Raw genomic sequence first — 22,333 nt, forward strand, 5'->3', positions numbered from 1 at the left:
AACATTACCATATTAATAATTTTGTATAAGAAAATTTGAATAAAAGAAAAAAATGAAAGAAAGTGAAGATTATACTCAGTTTTGCTGGGTGGGTGCATTTAATACTATCTGGCTCAATATACTAGTTCCAACTCCAGGTTGGAATCCCATTCAAGGAAATCAGCCTTGGTGTGGGGAGTCTCTGAAGGGGACCACACATTAAGTGGACATTTTTACCTAAAATCCCTAACTTTCATCTTCTTTCCCCCTTTCCTATCTCTGCTTTACTAACTCTTTGCACTATTAGTACAAGCTTGTCATTTCTTTTCGTACATGTTCAGTTCTTTGAAACACATGGAAACTCAATGGAATGCCAGGAAAGGAGGTAGAGAGGCAGGCTAACAGGTAGTGTTGGCTGGAGGGGAGGCCCTCAAGGGTGGGGGTAGGATAGGCTCTCCAGGAAAGGAGAAATCTGTGATATAGTTGTCACCAAAAAGGGTGGATGGGAAATCTCTGAGACATGATCTTCTCTCTCTCTTTTTTTTGACATGATCTTCTCTTAAGTTGAGAAGTCACTTGACTTGAGTGGGGTCTCTTGGGTCCTGGGAAGGATCTGTTCTAAGGTCCATGGTCCTGGATTGATGATACTTTGTTGGTTGATGTGTTAGGGGCTGGGGCTTCTGTTCTAAAATTGTGGGATGTCCATACACCAAGTACTGGATTTAGGAAGAATATGATATGTGCCAACATTAAGTACTTACTGGGTTGGTTTAGAAACAAAAAAGAAAGGGTTGGTCAGAAGCTCAGTTCTACTCACCAAATGAGATCTTCTTCTAGAGGTGCCATTTGATGCCAAAAAACCCTGGCAGAGATAGGGCCCCCAACTTCCATTTACTCATGATTGGTCAACTTTGAGAATGTGAAGGACCAGTGGATTGGATCTCAACAGTAGAGTGAAGCCAGGAATCCAGAAATAAGATTGGAAATGAAAAATATACCTGTATACCAAGTCCCATGTTGTCATGCACATCATGTTCCCAGTCACCAGTCCCAGTGTCTGACCTCCCTTCTCTCAAACTCAAATACATTTTAGGGGGAGGTCTCCTAGAGTGCTATAGTGGGTAATTCTGGCACTGAAAGAAAAGGTTATCCCTGATCTTTTCCATATTCCATTTGGCAAAGGACTTACAGAAACCTGTCCGTCCACTGCCATCACTTTGCATTTTTGCATCATGGGATGCATGAGTATGCAAATTTAATGCCATCTTTTCCAGCTTTAGAATGCATGGACCCCATGGAGGGTTTGGTAGGGTTTGCTATATTACACTGAGATAGGTGATGATCTAAGCTTAGGACTTCCCACTTTTCGGCATGGCACCCTTAATCTACAGATCCTTTTTATTTTTGGAGGAAGGAGTCCCAGTACCAGCACCTTACATTGCTGCAGTTCCATTATATGACCTTGGGACAAAATGGAATGTTACGAATGTAGCCAGAAATTGAAAACCACAGCCAATACCCTGAGTTAGGCCATAACATTTCAATGGACCACTAAGGGTTCAGGGAAGACAGAGGTCTGGGGCTATAGCTCTGCTCTCATAAAGAACAGACTAGAAGACATGGGCAAGTGGTGATCACAGATCACTCTGCCCCAGTCAGGGAGGGCTCTTTTGAAGGGCTGTCGTGGACAAATTCATGTCTTGTGTTGGATACCCCAGTTCTGGGAGAGAGGCCAAGCACTGGGAGCTCTTTAGACAACTCTCCTTCCCTTGGATAGGCATCATCCCAACCAGGCTGCATGACAGGATAACTACCAGTGAAGGAGCTTCCTTTCTGCTGGGCTTCAGTGACTAATGGCCCTTGTGTTGGGAGAGTTCTCCTTGGCATCTAACTTCAGTTGGGATAGGGTTTAATCCCAGGAGCCAGGGCTATTCCTCGAGAGGAGCAGAGCTAGAACAACTCGCTGTATGTCTCCCTCTCTCCCCCCCACCCGGACATTTTTATACAGGTGAAATCATATTCCAATGAACATCAGAGGCAGCTTCAATCAGGATGCGCATCAATGGCAGTGGGGGGACGGTTCTTTATGTTGCTAACTGTGGTTCTAGGGAGGCAGCACCAGGCAGTGGTGGGAAGAACGGAAGAAGACGGGGCTTGGAAATTCCATCCTGTCACTTTGCTAGTTGCATAAATGTGGCAAGTCATTTAACCACATTAATGCTCAGTTTCCTTGTAAAATGAGAAGCCTGACACTTTGACTCGCTACCTCACACAGGGCGCTGCGGTATCTAGATAATAGAATCTGGGTTCAGTTCTCTGTGACTTTTAAAGTGCCACCTGAGTGTGACCTAGATCCACTTAGGAATGTTGCTCTTATCACATCCAGTATATGGACCTCAGGTCTTACACATTTTTTTATTAGCATCAGTTAGCTCGGTCACTGAGGCAGCATGAGACCCCCTCAAGGAGGGCAGGGCACCAGGGCTGCTGGAGGCAGATGAATAGGTTCTGAGAACTAATTGTTAAATTTTTGCACCATGGAAATTAGCAAACACTGCATATCAGAGCTTGATTGTTTGATTGATTGTCTAGACTTTAAAAAGTAATGGAGGGGGGCAGCTAGGTGGTACAGTGGACCTGAGTTCAAATCTGGCCTCAGACACTTGACACTTACTAGCTGTGTGATCCTGGGCAAGTCACTTAATCCTCATTGCCCCGCAAAAAAAAAAAAAAGAAAAGGAAAGGAAAAAGAAAAGTGATAGAGAAAATGTCAATAATGTAGATCAAACTTAAAAAAGCCTGCCTTATTACAAGAGAGCTGGTTGTTAAACATTTACCAGAACACTCCTGGGAGCAGTATAGTTTATATAAGTGCTTCATCTAAAGCAGTGGATTATTTTGGGAGATGTTTTCTGGGATGGTGCCCTTTAGTCCGTGACTATTCCAGGGTAGGGAAGACCTTTTGTGGCATAGAGCAGTGACAAGTGTGAGTGGTGGGGAAGGGTTAGGGAATAAACATTTATTAAGAGCTTACCATGTGCCAAGTACTGTGCTAAGCACTTTACAAATATTATTTCATTTACCCTGGGAGGTAGATGTAGTTATTTTCCCCATTTTACAGATGAGGAAACTGAGGCAAACAGGTTCAGTGAACTTGTCCAAGTTCACACAGCTAGGAAGTGTCTGAGGCTGGATTTGAATTTGGATCTTCCTGACTTCAGGCCTGGTACTCTATCCAGTACATCACAGGTTGTGGCAAAGGCAAATAACTGTCTGACTTCTTATTTCTAGAGTCTAAATTGCTTACTCAGCTTGGGGACACGGCCTAAATGAAGTTGTTCTTAGCTGGAGGTAAAGGAGAGGAATGGGCCAGATGTGAGCCCGTGGCTCAGAGCTTTCTCCATTCCAGAAGAGTGTCTGGGAGTGAGAGCAGCTGTCCAGCAGCCAGAGGCCCTGAGGCTTCCAGTTGTACACATGGAACCCTGCTGGTCCTGCAGGCTTGGTGGAGTTAGACTCTTTATCCCCTCTTGCTTTTGTCCCTCTGCTGTTTTCTGCCATGCCTTTACAGCCATTCAAGTTCTCATTACAGCTCAGCTATTATTACATAAGCTTTATTTTTCCTTTTGCACATACTCAGTCCTTAGGGGTTCGGTGGGCTGTTCACACGCACACGTACACTTTGGATTTGTGAGGCGCAGTTTACATTTTGCATTTGGAAGCTGATGCTTGCTTTCCTATAGATTGCTCATCATTCTAAGGCTAGCCATTAAACATGAATGAAAGTCATGTCCTTGGCTGCTGGTAGAACATGTGCTGACCCAGAAGCAACATCTTGTTTTGAGAATCAAAAATGCCAAGATGGTAACCTAACTCTCAGCACATTAGAAGTCGTATCAGATGTGTGCTCCTCAAGTATCGTCTTACTGGAAGGGTGAACATGAGGGCTGTTGGTTTGTCTCCTTTGTCTCTGCAGGCTTTTTGGGGGCTTAGTGCTGGATATAAAGCGGAAGGCCCCCTGGTACTGGAGTGACTATCGAGATGCATTGAGTTTACAATGTCTGGCCTCTTTTCTGTTCCTGTATTGCGCCTGCATGTCACCTGTGATCACTTTTGGGGGATTGCTTGGAGAAGCAACCGAGGGACGAATAGTAAGACCTTTTCTCAACTACAATGACTGTGATAATGATAAAGAATATGATGGTGTCAGCACTTTCTGGCACAGAGAGCCTTGAGATAGAGGATTAGGAGATGGGGGTCCTCACCCTAGCTTTGCCAGTTAACCACTCGGCAAGTCAAAATCTCTTTGGATTTAATTTTCCTCTAAACAATAGGGAGAACAATCCCAGGCCCTTCCAGGAATGACAGGAGGTTAAAAAAAGAAAATCAATATGAAAGTAATTTGCAGATAATAGAGACATAGAAATACAAGGGATTATAGTCATCTTTTCCTCTTTTGGCTTTTGATTGTCCACAACAAATTTTTAATTTTAATTCCTACTTGATTTCTGATCCTTCTGGACCAACTTCTCATTGATATTTTTTCAGAGAGCATAATTTATTTGTAATGTTAGCTTAGTCAAACATAATTAAAAAGGGAAAGTTGTTGTCAGAATAGAAGTCCCATGGAAAATGCCCATCCTGTATTCCAATGACAAATCAAAATGATTTGGTAATTATTTGCTGCTTTTTATCTTATATGCCTCGGGGCAGTGAGGTGGCACAGAATCAGGAAGTCTCTTCTTCCTGAGTTAAAATTTGGCTTCAGACATTTACTAGCTGTGTGACTCTGGGCAAGTCACTTAACCCTGTCTGCCTCAGTTTTCTCACCTGTAAAATGAGCTGGAGTAGGAAATGCCAAACTACTCTGGTATCTTTACCAAGAAAACCCCAAATGGGATCCCAAATAGTAAGACACCACTGAAAGTGACTTAACAACATCATATCTGCCACTATTACCCTCTATTCATATACATTCAACAAGAGTTGATTGTATTGTTATTATTATCCCTAGTTACCATTTATATAATTTGTTTAGCACTGACATTTATCTTTAGCAATTGTTTCCATTTTTTGTTTGTTTGAGTGGTGGGCTCATTGAATTGCCACAGTGTTTTAACAATAAACAACTATATTTCCTAACATGGGAGTGAATATTATATTCTTTAATAACAGTGTCAAAATATATTTGTATACCTTGATTGTATCATGCCTCAAGAAGATTTCTGAGATAAATGTTTATCCCTTCAAACTAGACTTTCAGGTGACTGACTCTGCCTGACACAGCCCACAGCATGGACAGTAATATTGTGGTTCACATTTTTTAAAAAGAGTATTGAATTGAGCCATTGCTCAGGCAAAGACAGAGAGATGGATGAACTTGGGCAACTGAATTATTAAAGGGAGATCATTTTATGCAGAGAAGTATTAGACAGTTTGTACACATTATTTTTGGTAAGATGAAATGCAAGCAAATGACTTCTAAGACACATAGAAAGTCTATGTAAGTAGAGTAGATAGAACAATATTGCCATTTATTGATCTTATGTGGAATAAGTGATGAATTTTGTTCTTTGCAGAGTGCAATTGAATCTTTATTTGGAGCCTCGATGACTGGAATAGCTTATTCCCTGTTTGCCGGGCAGGCCCTCACCATCCTGGGGAGCACAGGACCGGTGCTGGTCTTTGAAAAGATTCTGTTCAAGTTCTGCAAGTAAGGCCTTCCTTTTCAGACAACCTTAACTTGTGTGGTTTAGTGACCAGGCCAGATTCCAGGACCTTGGGTAATTTAAAAGGGATGAGAAAGTTAGGTACAGCACTTGTGATTTCAGATCAGAATAATGTTCCTGGGCCCTGCGACCTAATGAAGGCTATCATTTAGTATACCTCTTTGCTGTTGGATAGCTCTAAGCAGGAGACACCCATTAGGCAGCTGTTGGGTCTTCTATATAGCTCTTCTCAGTGATTTGTTCCACTGAACTCATGGTCAGAGTCCCAGCTTTGTAACCACGAGCCCCATTACCAGGGACAAGTCACCAGAGTTCTTTGTGATTTGCAACACTGGACTCAGAAAGGGAAGACATAGGTTCTAACCCTAACTCAGATACTTTGTAGCTATTTGATCTTGAGCTGTATTTCTGAATCTGTGTCCCTTCTGTCCCTCAATCAGAGGCATGCACCGGTGCTTTTGATTTATTTTGCTTCTGTTTCAGAGACTACACCCTCTCGTACCTGTCCCTCCGAGCCTGCATTGGACTGTGGACTGCTTTCCTATGTATTGTCCTTGTGGCGACAGATGCCAGTTCTCTTGTCTGCTATATTACCCGCTTTACTGAAGAAGCGTTTGCCTCATTAATTTGCATCATTTTCATCTATGAAGCAATAGAGAAGTTGATTCACCTGGGGGAGACCTACCCCATCCACATGCACAGCCAGCTGGACCACCTTAGCCTTTACTAGTAAGTTGGGGCTTATGATGTGAGAAGGGCTTTGGTCTGGAGCATGCCTTGTCCATGGTGTGGGCCCTGTAAAGTAAGTTTATAGATTTTCAGAGCCCTGATGGGAACTAGAGTTGTAGATGCAGAAACCTCGGAGAGCAACCCCAACAGTTAATGAGTTGAGGGCCTGGATCTCAGTGGAAAAAAATGTTGAAACTAAAAGGAATTCTGGTGTTATAGATGGTCATGGTTTTATTCTAGTTGTGGCACTAATTCCCTGTGTGGACCATGGGCAAGTCCCTTCATGTCATCTGTGAAATGAGGTGGCCTCAGGGATCTTTAAGATTCCTTTTAGCTCTAAGATTCTGTGAATTTGTGAAGCCTAAACAAGTTAGAGATATGGAGTAATTTAATCAGTCTTTGAATATACAGTTATCCCTTCCACATCTTGAAAGTTAGGGGATGGAAAATCCATGTAAACTTTTTTGGCCCTCCCTACCAGAGAAGACGTCTGAATTATTGTGGTATTAAAAGATAAAATATGTTGATATTATATAATACTATATATATATCTTACGCATTTCTGAGTCTCCAAAATTTTTCTGTGTCATCTGTTGACCTTTGTGTATTGTCTGAAGCTTCTGCAAAACTCCCCAAAAATTCCTATTTAATTTCTTATGCTGACCCACACAATATATTGAAACCGTGATGGAGAAAGTCACTGTGTGAAAGGGATAACTGTATGGAGTAAAATGGAGAATATCTATCCTCTGTGATAGCGCATTAATAGGGATTTAAGTTGAGTATTGTGGGAGGAAAATCCAACTTCCTTAGTATAAGGATTTCTAAATCATGGAGATAGTAAGAATCCCTCTTTTTTTTGAAATAACTATCTTGCTTTCTTTCTTTTTTTGGTGAGGCAATTGGGGTTAAGTGACTTGCCTAGGGTCGCACAACTAGTAATTGTTAAGTATCTGAGGCCAGATTTGAACTCAGGTCCTCCTGAATCCAGGGCCAGTGCTCTATCCACTGCGCCACCTAGCTGCCCCACTACTATCTTTCTTAAAGGACCCTTTAATACCTAGGATTCTATAATTTTAGATCACAAAGGTCTGAAAACCCAGATTGTTTACTATATTGCAACTCAAAATACCGTTGCTTCTATCACAGCTGCTTGGCTGAGACGATTATTTCAGGAAACTCTCAGTATTATGGGTGGTACATTATATTCTTTATTCTTGTCTCTAGAAACTTCTGATTGCTCAACCATCCTACTCTCTGGAGCCATGTTCTTGAAATAATAACCAGGGGGGTGCAGCTAGGTGGTGCAGTGGATAGAACACCAGCCCTGGAGTCAGGAGGACCTCAGTTCAAATTCGGCCTCAGACACTTGACACTTACTAACTGTATGACCCTGGGAAAGCTCTTAACCCCAATTGCCTCACCCCCCCAAAAAAAAGAAAGGAAGAAAGAAAGGAAGGAAGGAAGAAATAATAACCAGGGAGCTTTTGGACATTTTTTGAGCTATCTTGCTCAAGCATTTTCTTTTTCTTTTTTTGTGAGACATTGAGGGTTAAGTGACTTGTCCAGGGTCACACAACTAGTGTCAAGTGTCTGAGGTTGGATTTGAACTCAGGTCCTCCTGAATCCAGAGCCAGTGCTTTATCCACTGTGCCACCTAGCTGCCACTGCTCAAGCATTTTCTTGATCCTTCCCTAGTTCTGCATATCTCAAGGAACCTTGGTGATTCCCTAATATAACCTCTTGTTGCACTGTGAACCCCCTTAATAACATCCCTGACAGGTGTCCTTCCTTATTTCTTATTGAATTGTTCTGAGGTGAATGATCTGGATTGATGAAAGGAGGTAAAAGAGATAGAAGTAGGATGAGAAAGTACAGAATTGGTGACCCTCAGAGGAACAGTTAACCTCAGAGTGCCTGAGACTGATGGGTACAAGCTGATAAAATCACACCCACACAGCCCTGTGTGCTTCATCGCTGTTCTGTTGTCTGAGTAGGGATCTTGGCCATCAAAGATAATGCAGTTGGGGCCTCTCAAGGCCCCTGCCAAAGTGATACATGAGGTCTTGGAGCTGAAATGTACCTTTGAGGATTTAGGATCTAACCACTATTGGACAAAATATTCCATATCCAGACACTATTCAACCATTTCTTGTGATGGGGAAATCCACATTTTGCAAGACTGTCTATACGACTGTTGAACAGCGCTTATTATTAGAAAGTTTTACCTTCTGTTGGGCCAAAAGCTAAATCCCTGTTCTTTCTCATCATTGTTGCTGATTATTTCTTCTGGAACTATATAAAACAAGTCTATTCTCTCTCCAGACTATAGTGCATTAGACTTTTGAAGGCCACTGTCATCTCCTTCTTAAATCCTGTTTTCTAGGTGAAATATTCTAAGCCCCCAAACCATTCCTCATATTCAATTCAATTCAATAAATATTTAATTGCCCAGTTATGTACTAGGCACTGTGCTAAGTGCTGGGGATTTAAAAAAAGGCAGAAGATAGTCCCTGCCCTTGGGATCTAACGCAAACAGATGTACACAAAACAAGTCATATACAGGATACATAGGAAATCATTAAGAGAGGGAGGGCAGGGAAGTAAGAGGGGTTGGAGAAGGCTTCCTGTAGAAGGTGGGAAGCTATTGAAATAGCCCAGGTATGAGGTGCTGAGGCCCTGCATTAGAGAGGTGGCTGTGACAGAGGAGAGATGCTGTAAAGGCGACATCAACAGTCCTTGACAACAGCTTGGCTATGGAGGATGGGAGATAGTGAGGAATCTAGGATGACTCCTAGGGTGGGAGCCTGATGGATGGGAGGATGGTGTAACTCTGCAGTAATAGGGAAGGGGAGGGTCAGAGGCTGGGGAGGATTCTGGGGGAAGATAACGAGCTCTGTTTTGGATATATTGAGTTTAAAATTTATATGCGACATCCAATTTCAGATGTTTGAAAGGTTGTAGAGATGGAAGACTAGAGGTTAGCAGAGAGATTGGGGCAGGTCTAAGTCAGTATGTGGCCGGCAGGGCCTCTAATGTGCATGTCCTGATTAGTGATCACCATTTGTTTGCATTTGACTCCACCCCTATAGAGGATACCATGACTATTATCTTTCTCTTTTATATACTGTACTTCTATTAATGCAGCCAAGATAGCGATGCCTTTTAGCAGCAGTGCTATAGTCTTGTTGGTTCATCCTGAGTTTGGGGGCAACTAGGAGCTCTGGGTTTTTATCACATAAATAAGTCAGTTCTCTTCCATCCTTTACTTCTGTACTTGATTTTCTTTTTATCCAAAATGCTGGACTTGACATTTATTTTTTACAATAAAATTTTATGGCCATATTGTGTTTTTGCATCACCTACATTTCCCAGTGTGTTCTTCTTTCCTCTCCCTCCCTAAGAGCAATGTTATCATTGTGTAGTGATTGTCATCTCCAACTCTTTGTGACCCCAATTTTGGAGTTTTCTTAGCAAAGATTTTGGAGTGGTTTGTGATTTCTTTCTCCAGCTCACTTTACAGATGGGGAAACTGAGGCAAATGGGATAAAGTGACTTGCTCAGGGCCACTCAGCTAGTAAGTGTCTGAGGCCAGATTTTGAACTCAGGTCCTCCTAACTCCAGGCCTCTAATGCTCAATCCACTGTAATACCTAGCTGCCCCAGAGCAATATTGACCTTATAACAAAGAATAAAAAGAGGGAAAAACAGTTTTCTCAAACTAATCAACATACTGAAAAAGTCTCATCATATTTTCAGAGCTCCATACCCATAGTCTCCTACCTCTGGAGAGAACAAAGGGAGGAGCCTGCTCATTCTTCTTCCTGGGGACCAAACTTGGTGACTGTGATTTCAGTTTTCAGAATCGATTACTTTGTCCTTGTTCTTCCCATTTCCACTGGTTCTGCTTGTTTCACTTCACATAAGTCTTTCCATGCTTCTCAATAATTCATTCTAGTCACTGTTTCTTACCGTACAACATTCCATTCTATTTGCGCACCACAATTTGTGTAGCCATTTGCCAATGGATAGGCATTTCCTTCATCCTACTAAAAAAAGTGCTGTTGGGAATGTTGAGATATGGAGGGAGCAATTTGATCTCCTTGGAATATATGCCTAGCCCTTGAATCTCTGGTATATTTATTTCTTTATCTATTTATTTTTTGGCTGGGGCAATAAGGGTTAAGTGACTTGTCCAGGGCCACACAGCTAGTAAGTGTCAAGTGTCTGAGGCTGGATTTGAACTCAGGTCCTCCTGAATCCAGGGCTGGTGCTTTATCTACTGCACCACCTTACATTTGTTGTTGTTGTTGTTGTTGTTGTTGTTGTTTTAGTGAGGCAATTGGGATTAAGTGACTTCCCTAGGGTCACACAGCTAGTAAGTGTTAAGTGTCTGAGGCCAGATTTGAACTCAGGTACTCCTGACTCCAGGGCCAGTGCTCTATCCACTGCGCCATCTAGCTGCCCCCATTTATTTTTAAAAATAAATTTTATTGATTCCCTTTGGTTTTATGCCATGTTCATTTTCTGCTGTATCTCTTCTTCTCATACATGCCAGTATTTTTTTTTTTTTGGTGAGGCAATTGGGGTTAAGTGACTTGCCCAGGGTCACACAGCTAGTAAGTATAAAGTGTCTGAGGCCGGATTTGAACTCAGGTACTCCTGACTCCAGGGCCAGTTCTCTATCCACTGTGCCACCTAGCTGCCCCTCATACATGCCAGTATTGAATCCTCCCTTATCACAAATTTTTTCTTAGTATTTTGTTTTATTTTTTCCAATTACATGCAAAAATAGTTTTCAACATTCATTTTTGTAAGATTTTGAGTTCAGATTTTTTCTCCCACTCTCCCTTCCCTCCCTGTTCCCAAAGCCAGCAAACAATCTGATATAGGTTATACATTACATTCACGTTAAACATATTTCCACATTAGTCATGTTGTGAGAGAAGAATCAGAACAAAAGGAAAAAAAACACACAAGAAAGAAGCAACAACAACAAAAAACTAACATAAAGGAAAACCATCTGCCTCAATCTGCATTTAAACTCCATAGTTCTTTTTCTGGATGTGGAGAGTATTTTCTATCATGAATCTTTTGACATTGTCTTGGATTATTGTATTGCTGAGAAGAGCTAAGTCTTATCACAGTTGATCATCACACAATGTTGTTGGTACTATGCACAATATTACAAATATTAAAACAATTAAGCAACAACAATTGATTCAGTAACCACATCTAATAGCTTATTCAGCAATTGGCTCAGATAGCTAGCCGGGTGACCCTGGGGAGGTCATTTAACTTCTGTATGCCCTAGTTTCCTCAACTATAAAGTAGAAATAATAACAGCACCTACCTCTCAGGGTTGTTGTGAGGATCAAATAAGGTGATACTTGTGAAGTACTTAAAGACACAGTATCTGGCTCATGGTAGGCACGGTGTAAAGGGCCTCCCTCTTCAATAGCAGATCTTACATGTATTGCTATTACATGTCACTTTCACCTCTGATTTGGTCGTCCCTGTTGGCTGCCTGTCCTTCCCAGCTTTTTGATTAGGGGGTATTTGATAAACCTGTTTTTCATTTCTTTATCCAAGTCATTGACACCCAGGCATTCTTTCTTATGTTGATACTTTTCCCCTGAAATCTCTTCCATTTGCTCCTAGTTGCAGATGTACTATCCCAAAGGACCCCAGCAATCACACCCTGCAGTACTGGAAGGACCACAACATCGTGGCAGCGGAAACCAGTTGGGCCAACCTGACCGTTAGAGTAAGTCAGTAAGCAGCCGAGCTGCCAGATGTCAGATCTACCAGCCGGGCAAGCTCCGGATTTAACTGAAAGAGAGGAAATAGGGTCACCCTCAGTTGGATCTCTTTCTTGGGGGAAAAAAAAAACCTTGATTAATTATTCATGATGTCTTCTCCCTTTTAAGCCCAGGAGGACATGATCTTTTGGATGCCGAGGGGAGAATGTGACTCTCCCTGGGATTCTTTCCTTTTGCAGGAATATTATTAGGGTAGCTATAGCAGCTTGCATAACTCAGCCATTTAAGGACTTCCCAGTTTGGTTTTGCCATTTGGATGTATTTTGCTTAGGGAGGGAGAAGACTGGGAGGCGGAAGGACCTCGTGCCAGCAGAAATGGGTACATTCTTTATGACCTCTTCCTTTGAAGTGTTCCGGCAAACAACAGATAATAGAGATAGTTGATCCCTTGTATTCCCATTATTCTTTTCTGTCTTGGCACTATAGCTAATGAACCACGGCCCTGGTATGATCTCTTTGGAGAACTTTGCCAGAGATTTCAGGTGTAGCCCTAGTTATTGGCAGATAGGGACTTTCTTCTCAGCAAGGCGTGTTTAGAGTCTGTACAAAGCAGCCATCCACACAGCGGTTCTCCTCTTTGTCCCACATCTTCTCATTAACCCCTATTATCAAAGAGGTGGCGACTGTAAGAGGAGGTGAAGTGCGTGCCGATGGCAGCAGTGGGGGCAGGGGGGCTGGTACTAAGCGGCAGTGTTGGTGAGCTGCCAATGGCAGCCCAGCCCGGAGGCCTAAGGGGGTGAGGAGGGCGTCCAGAGGGAGGAGATTGCGCTGCTGGGGTGGAGGCCAATGAATCTGTACCCTGGCTTCAGCGGCTGTTTTATGGGCCTTTACTCACTGGGAGTGTTGGTTTCCTCAGGAGTGTCAGGAGATGCACGGAGAATTCACCGGGTCCGCCTGCGGCCAACACGGACCTTACACACCCGACGTGCTCTTCTGGTCCTGCATTCTCTTCTTCACAACCTTCATCCTTTCCAGCACCTTGAAGACGTTTAAGACAAGCCACTATTTCCCAACCAGAGTAGGTAGCTGGTTACTCTTCAAATTCACATTCAACCAGGATGTTCATTCTGGGCAGAACATTAATTCCGGAAGCCTTCTGTTCTAATGTCGAGTCAGCGGACCACAACCTGTTCTCAGCCTCCATTCACCACTCACCCCTTGTAGCTCGATGATCACATCCCGGGGGTGGGAGTGTGCATGGGGGGCGGGAGAGGAGCAGATGTCATGCGCCACACAGCAGTGTTCTCTTCTAATGGTCTTCTACCTTCTGTGTCTTGAAAGAGTTTTAGTGAGGATGAATGAATTCATCTATCTATCTATCGTCTATCATCTATGTATCTATCTACCATCTATTTATCTATGTATCTATCTATCTTGTTGGGTTTAAAATTGCTAAATGAGTTTAAGATTGATGTTTTTTGTTGTCTGAAGGCAACTGTGCTTCTTTCCACCCCAAATGCATGCTTTGGCTCCATGGAGAAATGATCTTGCCTATAAGTATAGACTGAATTTTTCTTTTTTTTGCAGGGCCATGAGGGTTAAGTTACTTGTCCAGGGTCACACAGCTAGTTAAGTGTCAAGTGTATGAGGTCAGATTTGAACTCAGGTCCTCCTGAATCCAGGGAGGTGCTTTATCCACTGCTCCACCTAGCTGCCCCATAGATTGCATTTTTTTAAAAGTTCCTTCCACTTCTAAGGCCTATAGAATTCAATGAACATGCAACACAAGCTAGCATAGAAGATGATACTAAACTGAGTGACCTCTAGGAGTTCTGCGGAAAGTGAAATCAGTGAGGATTCTATTCCACAAAGAAGGCTTCCTGGAGGTGGTGGGCCTTTGGTTGGGCACTGAAGGGTTTGGACAGCTGATTTCCCACAAAGATAACAGGTACAGCATTCAGGGATTCCCATAGGAGCAGCTGAGACTTGGCGCATGTGTATCATTGCAATAGAAAGTTTGCTGTCTAGTGGAAAGAGCTCTGGGCTGGGGTCCAGAGGACCTGGGTTTGAATCCTGACTCTACCGCTGGATGATTATGGCTGGATGATTATGGGGATGTTATTTAATCTTCTGTGTCTCTGTTTCCTCACCTGTAATATGGGAACATTTGTCATTCTAGGAGTATTGTGAGTAAGATGCTTTGTAACTGTGGTGAACTATCATTAAGTTCACGTTAGAGTAGGGGGTTCTCTCCAATATGGCAGCACGAGTAGAAATAAACCAGCCCATATCTCTCACAGTTAGTTTAACAAGGTGGAAAACACAGCATCAAACCGAATAGGATAAATGATAGTCAATACATTTTCCCTAGGGGGCGGCTAGGTGGCGCAGTGGATAAAGCACCGGCCCTGGATTCAGGAGTACCTGAGTTCAAATCCGGCCTCAGACACTTGACACTTACTAGCTGTGTGACCCTGGGCAAGTCACTTAACCCCCATTGCCCCACAAAAAAAAAAAAAATACATTTTCCAGCCCTGTCCAAACAAAAAGAAAGCCCAAAGCCTCTCAGAATTTATATAGTGCTTTAAGGTTCTAAAGAGCTTTACAAATATCTCACTTGATCCTCACAGCAACCCTGGGAAGCGGGTGATCTTATTGTTTCCATTTTACAGATGAGGAAACGGAGGCAAACAGAAGTTAATTTAAATTTGCCCAAGCTCACAGCTACTAAGCGTCTGAGGCTGGATTCGAAGTCAGGTCTTGTTGCCTCCAGGCCCAGCTTGCTATCCACTGCTTGGCTTAGGAAGGAAAATAGCTCACAAATCCTTTTAGCAAGAATCTATAACAGCCAGCTATAGAATTCATTATAGTTTCTGGCTAAATGTAAATACTGATCTGCAAAGAGTCATTCGCAGGCCTTATTGCTGTGACTGAAATAACTGCTGGTTATGTAATCTGAGTATCATGTGTGTGCATGCCATCTTTGCTTATGATATTTTCTTGAATGATCTGATAAAGATCTCCCTGTTTCTTTATGCACAAGGGCTCCTTTATCGGTGGCCTAATGTGAGGAATGTCTGTGTAGAGCCAATCAAGTGGTCTCTAGAACCTAGAATTGAAGCAGATCCCTGCCCCTCCTATGGCCAAATGGATTCCGAAGCTACTGCCTTACCTTGACTGGCTTGGCCAGTATTTACAGTCTCCAGAGATGGGGGAGCAGAGGCAATGCGGCCAGCTTCAGCAGACCCTTGACCACCACCTTATCCTGGCCACACTTCATTGTCAGTCACTGGGTTGTATGCCAAAAAACTTTATAGAGTATCTCTGTATAGCACTGATGCTTTATTCTGAAGACTTGGAAGCCCTTTCTAAGGCCGATTGTTACATTTTCTAAGTTTCTCATCATTTCTTCCTCTAGGTACGCTCCATGGTGAGTGACTTTGCAGTTTTCCTCACCATCTTCACAATGGTGATTATTGATTTTTTAATTGGCGTCCCGTCCCCGAAGCTACAAGTTCCAAGTGTGTTTAAGGTAAACAATTCACATGATGTATGTTTAGCATTGTGTCAAAGAATGTGGTCTTAAGCTGGGCTCAAAGAGCCCCGGATGGATTCTAGTTCATCCCCTTGGCCCTGCTCACTGTGCCCTTCAGAGAGAACAAAAGACGTTTTCCAATGACATTTGGAAAAACATTTACTGCTAGGTCAGATGCTAAGGAGCATCATCATTTTCCTTTTAGTCAAAGCCAATGAAAACAGACGGTTGTTTAATTAAGGGGAAGGTTCTGGCAGTTGTAACAAAGATGTTTACTAGTACTTCTGCCTCCTCTATTTTGTGTATCTGGTGTTAGGGTTTTGAAATTGAATGTGAAAATATACCAAAATGGATGTCCAATAACATGAAAAAGTGGGGTGACGGAGACATTGCAGCAGATGTGGTCCTCAGGTTTCTGAGCTATCTATTGTACTGTGAGGTTTGCTACAAAGAAATGCCACAAGAAGCTGACCGTCTGGTTGAGGAGATATGCCACTGTGTGGCATCACCACATGCCAAATGCCTAGCATGGAAGATACTGAAAGCTGGAGGAATCCAAGAGAGGAGAGGGTGCTGTGGACTGAAATGATGAGGGAAGGCTTCCCGGAGGAGGCACTGTATCAGCACATCTGCCGCAGCTGGAGAATAGGAATGCCCCCAGAGGCCCCCTTGGTGTGCCCTCTGCCCAGAGATCCTTGGCTTGAGCAGATGGCTGGGTGAGCAGGGGAGGAGGCCCAACTGCCACCTCTGTGCCCCAGGCCATATTAACAGGGAGGTGGGGCAGGAGGCTCTGGGTGTGCCAGGTAAATCACAACAGAGTTATTCTTAGTACACTCATAAACAATAAAAGAGGAGCTACAGGCATGGGAAAGGAGGAAGAGAGGGCATATCTCTCACTCATGGATACACACTAACAAATGTACCTATACACAAATGGCTTCTGTCCATCCTGGCCCCCACCAAGCCCTTCCTCTAAAGATCCTGCCACTACAGTCAGTGGGAGAGTCAGTGAAGAAAGACAGCTTTTAGAGGACTCAGGGGTGCTGAGGAAATTCAGGAGAAGTCTAAGCAAACCAAGCCCCCAGGGCCAGTCTCCCAGCTAGGCCTGGCCTTCCTCTGAGGGAGATGGACTGCTTCCCCTTGGTTCTTTTTTTATTTTGGTGAGGCAATTGGGGTTAAGTGACTTGCCTAGGGTCACACAGCTAGTAAGTGTCTGAGGCCGGATTTGAACTCAGGTCCTCTTGAACCCAGGGCCAGTGCTTTATCCACTGCGCCCCCTAGCTGCCCCTTCCCCTTGGCTCTTAAAAGTTTTCACTCCACTTTGCCACACAGATTAATATTCTGCCAACCGAGAATACATTTTGGTTAATAAGCATCCTTTTTAAAAAGTGTAAATTCTTCTGGAAGAGTTATGGGGCACTCACCTCTTACTTTATTAAGTCACTTACCCCTCAGGGTACCAGTGGCTGCACTGAAGGAATGGGAGTTTGGGTTGATTGTTCAGGGTGTGGTCTAGGAAGGAGGCTGCTGTCTGTTGGCGGTCCCAACTCTCAACTGTACTTCTACTTCCTTGGGACCCGCTCCCTGGGAGTCTCACATGCTAGTCACTCCCTCCTTACCATGTCATCATAGCTTTGGTGGCCTTGGAGGCCAAACATCTTAGTCCCCATTCATTTTACCTGGCTGGGATTCCAAATTCATCCTTATCTGCTGCTGCTGCCCATCTCTGACGAGTGTCTGACTTGGCCCTGATCAGAATCTGTCAGCGGATTGTTGTCAGGCCACGTTGCAATTTACCTCCAGACTCGTAATCTGTGAACTTTTCTGTGACAAAGCACTTCAAAGGTTCCTGTCTGGCACAGGGAGCTGCACCGTCGCTGAGGCCTCTGCTGGAAAACACCTTTGTTTTCTGTTGACCCTCACTCTTAGTACCAGACTTCTCCCAAGTCTGGCAGGCTGGCACCTGCCTCCCCTCATCCATAACCTACCTGCCCCAAGGTGATGGAGCCACCCTCACTCCCAGCGCTCAGAGGAAGCCGCTGATATGTAGCTGGAGAGAGAAGAGAGCGACAGTGAGTCCAGCCTGGAGTCGTGCTCATGGGCTGTCATCCTGTAAAGCGCCTGTCAGCCCACGGGCAGCCAGGGCAGGAAGCAGGAGGGGCAGCTTTGCACACACCACGAGAGCCCCGGGTTACATTTCTTACACTGGGCCATGAGGTCACATGGCTTCTTACTGTGTGCATGTGTCATGGTAAAGGTGGAGGCTGTTCTTCCACAAGTGATGAGTAAATGGCAAGGGGTGGAAGTGCAGGGATTTCCAACCTGGCCTGGGCCACGGCTGGGCAACAGCTCTTACCTGGCATGTTCCTGGAGAGCTCCAGAGAATATTCCTGAGTCTAGCAAAGAGCCACCTGGAATCAGGCAGTGCAAGGTTCAGCATCAGCTCTATCTCTGAGTGCCTTGGAACTGTAACATTCGGTATCAAGGGAAGGGATGGGAAAAGGACAGAAATACGTTGTACCAGGCACTGTGCTAAGTATTATCTCATTCAATCCTCACAACTACCCTGGGAGGTAGGTGCTATTGTTATCCTCACTTAGAGATGGGGAAACTGGAGCAAACATTATTAAGTGACTTGCCCAAGGTCACACAGCTAGCAAGTGTCTGAGGCTGGATTTAAACTCAGGTCTTTCTGACTCCAGGTCCAGCACTCTTCATTGGACCACCGATCATTCATTACCTGTAAGATTAATCTTAATTCAATGGGGTCAGTTCAATTGATTCGACCTTGGGAATGTAGCAATTCTAACAGCGATTCAGTTCACTCCATCCAGCTTCATATGAAGTTTTCTACCTACACAGTCTGTACAGTATCTAAGGCCAGATGACCTCTGCAGCGGTGGTCTAGTTGAACTGTACAGCACAGTCTGCTGCTAGAGACGTTGTAGAATATGTGCTAATAGAGGGGATCTGAGAGCCTAGCAATGGTCATTTACATGTACCTTTGGAATATATGGTGATATTTTTGGCAACAGATTTTCCTTCATGATAATACTTTTTACTTATGCTAATAATAAAAATCTGGCTATATTCTGAGTACATAATCTTTAGAGGGTGAATAGCAGGGAGTTGGAAGTATGTCGGGTGGCATGTAAAAGGCAGACCAGAATTTTAAATTCCCTATGGGGATTCACCTTCCATTCCCTATGGGTAATGTATAAACACAACAACCTGCTTATAGCTGAGAAATGACTTGTTCAAAGGGGGTTTGGAACAGAAGTCAAGGGTCTGAGAAGTTACAGTATTTGATACTTTCACATAGAGAAGTCTCAGGCAATATTAAAGAGTCAGTCTTAGACTGTCTCAAGAGACTTTTGTACTAATTATTTTTCCTAATTTAAAATAGAAAAATAAAACCTTGTTTTGTCTTTCTCTTTCTTTCTTTCTTTCTTTCTTTCTTTCTTTCTTTCTTTCTTTCTTTCTTTCTTTCTTTCTTTCTTTCTTTCTTTCTTTCTTTCTTTCTTTCTTTCTTTCTTTCTTTCTTTCTTTCTTTCTTTCTTTCTTTCTTTCTTTCTTCCTTCCTTCCTTCCTTCCTTCCTTCCTTTCTTTCTTTCTTTCTTTCTTTCTTTCTTTCTTTCTTTCTTTCTTTCTTTCTTTCTTTCTTTCTTTCTTTCTTTCTTTCTTTCTTTCTTTCTTTCTTTCTTTCTTTCTTTCTTTCTTTCTTTCTTTCTTTCTTTCTTTCTTCTTTAGCCAACAAGGGATGACCGGGGGTGGATTATCAATCCTATTGGACCCAACCCCTGGTGGACAGTGATAGCTGCAATCATCCCAGCTCTCCTCTGCACCATCTTGATATTCATGGACCAGCAGATCACAGCTGTCATAATTAATAGGAAGGAACACAAGCTCAAGGTAAGAAGAGCTATGGTTTTTAGAGGAACCAGGGGAATCTTCTCATGTGAATATGTTGATTAGTGTCAGTGTGTGTGCATGCGGATCTACTCTTGTAGATCTACATTGTGAGGCTCCCTAAGATTATCGTGGAAATAGCAATGACTGGAGGGATCTCTGGTTTATCCCAGCCTCACTCACACAAGTCTGCTTCATCAGTTGATGACTGGGGCTGGCTTTAGGATTTAGTGTATAGGGTGTGGGTGCGCACAGATGCAAGAGTATGTGTATGTGTATGCCCAAGTGTCATACCTGGCACAATAAGAGAAAAGAACCTTGTCTTTATTGGCACCAGTAACCCCTCAAAAGCTTGGAGAGATGGGGGTAGAGGGCTTGACGACACAAACACAGCCAAATGCAATCATTGTTTAACATGGCTGACAATTATTGATCTACCTTTCAGGTTAGAACCATTGTGTTCTACTGTGTCTCAGCAGCAGTAACAATGGGTTTGCTATACTGAATCTTTTGTGGTTTTGTTTTTTTGGGGTTTTTTTGCATGGCAATGAGGGTTAAGTGACTTGCCCAGGGTCACACAGCTAGTAAGTGTCAAGTGTCTGAGGCTGGATTTGAACTCAGGTCCTCCTGACTCCAGGGCCGGTGCTTTATCCACTGCACCTCCTAGCTTCCCCCTATACTGAATCGTAGTCACAAGGACCCTGAGGAGACAGGGCCCTTTGTAGTAGACCTTGAAAAACAGATTGACCAGGAACATAGTGGGGGTCCTCCCTTTTCTTTGTTTCTTCTTGATCCATACCACAGGGAACAGTTAGAGAGTATGTCGTAGGAACAAGCCTGGAACATTCACCCCAAAGCTCTGTCTGATTAAGACTGTTCTCTTATGGATGCCACATAAACCATGTGTCAGGGAGAACTCCCAGGTGAAGAAACTTCCTTCACCAAGACAAATTGGCACCTTCTCACTAACTCAAAGTCTTAAAGAGTTGCCAAGAGCACTGGGAGGTTAAGCGAAGGACTTGGGGAGTCAGAGATGGACTTGAACCCAAGTCTTCCTGGCTCTGAGGCCAAGACCTGTGGTGCCTCTCTACCCTATATGACAAAGGCACAATTCCTGACATTTATTCCTGGCTTTACTGTTACAGTGTTTTCTTACCTAATGCATCTGCCCTCTGGAAACACAAAGCCCAAAGTGAGATGCCAAAGGGTGGATGTGGACAGACTAGGGTAAATGTAGGCAAAAGGCTTTGACCATCTGGATTTGGAGTCAGGGGGTCTGATGATAGAAACATAAGAATAGGATGAGAAAGGGATGGCCCCTGAAAATCCTGTCTGATCCCTTGATCATTTCTAGTTCAAAGTTGTTATTTTATAGATGAGGAAATGAAGGGTTAGGACAATTATATGATGTGCCCACAGTCAAATGTGTGGGAAGTAGCAGATTCTAGATTTGAACCCAGGTCCAACTGTGATTTGGATCCTTCCAGATCCATTGCAGGCTAGAAAAGGGACCCATCAAGACTGCTTTCCTCTGGGAACCTTGGACCAAGGCTTCCTACTGTTAGGCCTAGTTTAAACTTGGGCCTTGCACCCTCATCCTACTCTTCTTGTGGCGGCAAATCATGTCCCCGCAGGGGTTCCCACGCTGCTTCTGCTAACTGGAGATCGTGTTTTCTCACAGAAAGGATGTGGTTACCACCTGGACTTGCTGATGGTGGCCGTGATGCTGGGAGTCTGCTCCATCATGGGCTTGCCCTGGTTTGTGGCCGCCACTGTCCTCTCCATCACTCATGTCAATAGCCTCAAGTTGGAGTCCGAGTGCTCTGCTCCGGGGGAACAGCCCAAATTCCTGGGGATCAGAGAGCAGAGAGTCACAGGGCTCATGATCTTTGTGCTGATGGGCTGCTCAGTCTTCATGACAGGTGTGCTAAAGGTAACCAGAGAAAGTCTGTCCTACTTGGAGGGATAGGAACATTTTATTGCCTCGCCCAGGACCTTCCCAACCCCGACCTGACTTCCTATTTTTGTTCAGCATTTTTTATCAGTGACTTGGATTAAGGCCTAGCTGACTTGTCTATTACATTTTCAGATGGCACGAGGTGGGAAGGATAGCTAATATATGAGATGACGAAGTCAGGATCCAAAAATATTTCAATGGGCTAGAATGATGGGCTGAGTCTAATAAAGTGAAACACAATAAGGATAAATATAATATTTTAAACTTGATTTAAAAAGACAAAAACAAAATCAAACCACCTAAGTGTAGGATGGGGAGAGGTAGCAATTCATGGGAAAATGATCTGGGAGTTTTAGGGGAACACAAGCTAAATATGAGTCCACATGGCAACCCACAAAGCTCATGGAATCTCTGTTGGCCTAGAGGTAGAACAAGTGCCCATACGAGAAAGACTTGAGGCCATAGAACAAAGTGAGACTTATAATAGGGCATTCACAGAAATAAGAATCACTGAGCGACTCTAGATGCAGTTATCACTCCATACCACAGACTTCTGAATTCAGCAGAGGGCTTGGCAGATTGCACTAACTGAGAATGAATGCCTCATGGACATTCTGAACCAACACCCCAAATGCTCAGGAACTTCAAGGCTCCCTCTTAGAAGAAGGGTTTTTATGCTCCTCAAGGACTAGGTGGAAAGATATTGACTAAGCTCTGAAGCTGATAGCCACAATTCA

General features: G+C 43.6%; 1 protein-coding gene across 2 annotated transcripts in view; it reads left to right on the forward strand.

Annotated features, from left to right (window-relative positions):
• SLC4A8 (solute carrier family 4 member 8) overlaps positions 1-22,333 on the forward strand; it is an 81,734-nt gene that overhangs the window by 42,982 nt on the left and 16,419 nt on the right. For both annotated transcript variants that reach the window (XM_043965653.1, XM_043965654.1), the window contains exons 12-19: positions 3,953-4,127; positions 5,556-5,689; positions 6,189-6,434; positions 12,095-12,200; positions 13,112-13,273; positions 15,614-15,727; positions 19,481-19,642; positions 21,321-21,572. In XM_043965653.1, the coding sequence (XP_043821588.1) occupies positions 3,953-4,127; positions 5,556-5,689; positions 6,189-6,434; positions 12,095-12,200; positions 13,112-13,273; positions 15,614-15,727; positions 19,481-19,642; positions 21,321-21,572 (1,351 nt within the window). The remainder of the gene's footprint in view (positions 1-3,952; positions 4,128-5,555; positions 5,690-6,188; positions 6,435-12,094; positions 12,201-13,111; positions 13,274-15,613; positions 15,728-19,480; positions 19,643-21,320; positions 21,573-22,333) is intronic.

This window comes from Dromiciops gliroides, chromosome 5 (assembly GCF_019393635.1).
Source record: "Dromiciops gliroides isolate mDroGli1 chromosome 5, mDroGli1.pri, whole genome shotgun sequence".
Classification (NCBI taxonomy): Eukaryota; Metazoa; Chordata; class Mammalia; order Microbiotheria; family Microbiotheriidae; genus Dromiciops; species Dromiciops gliroides.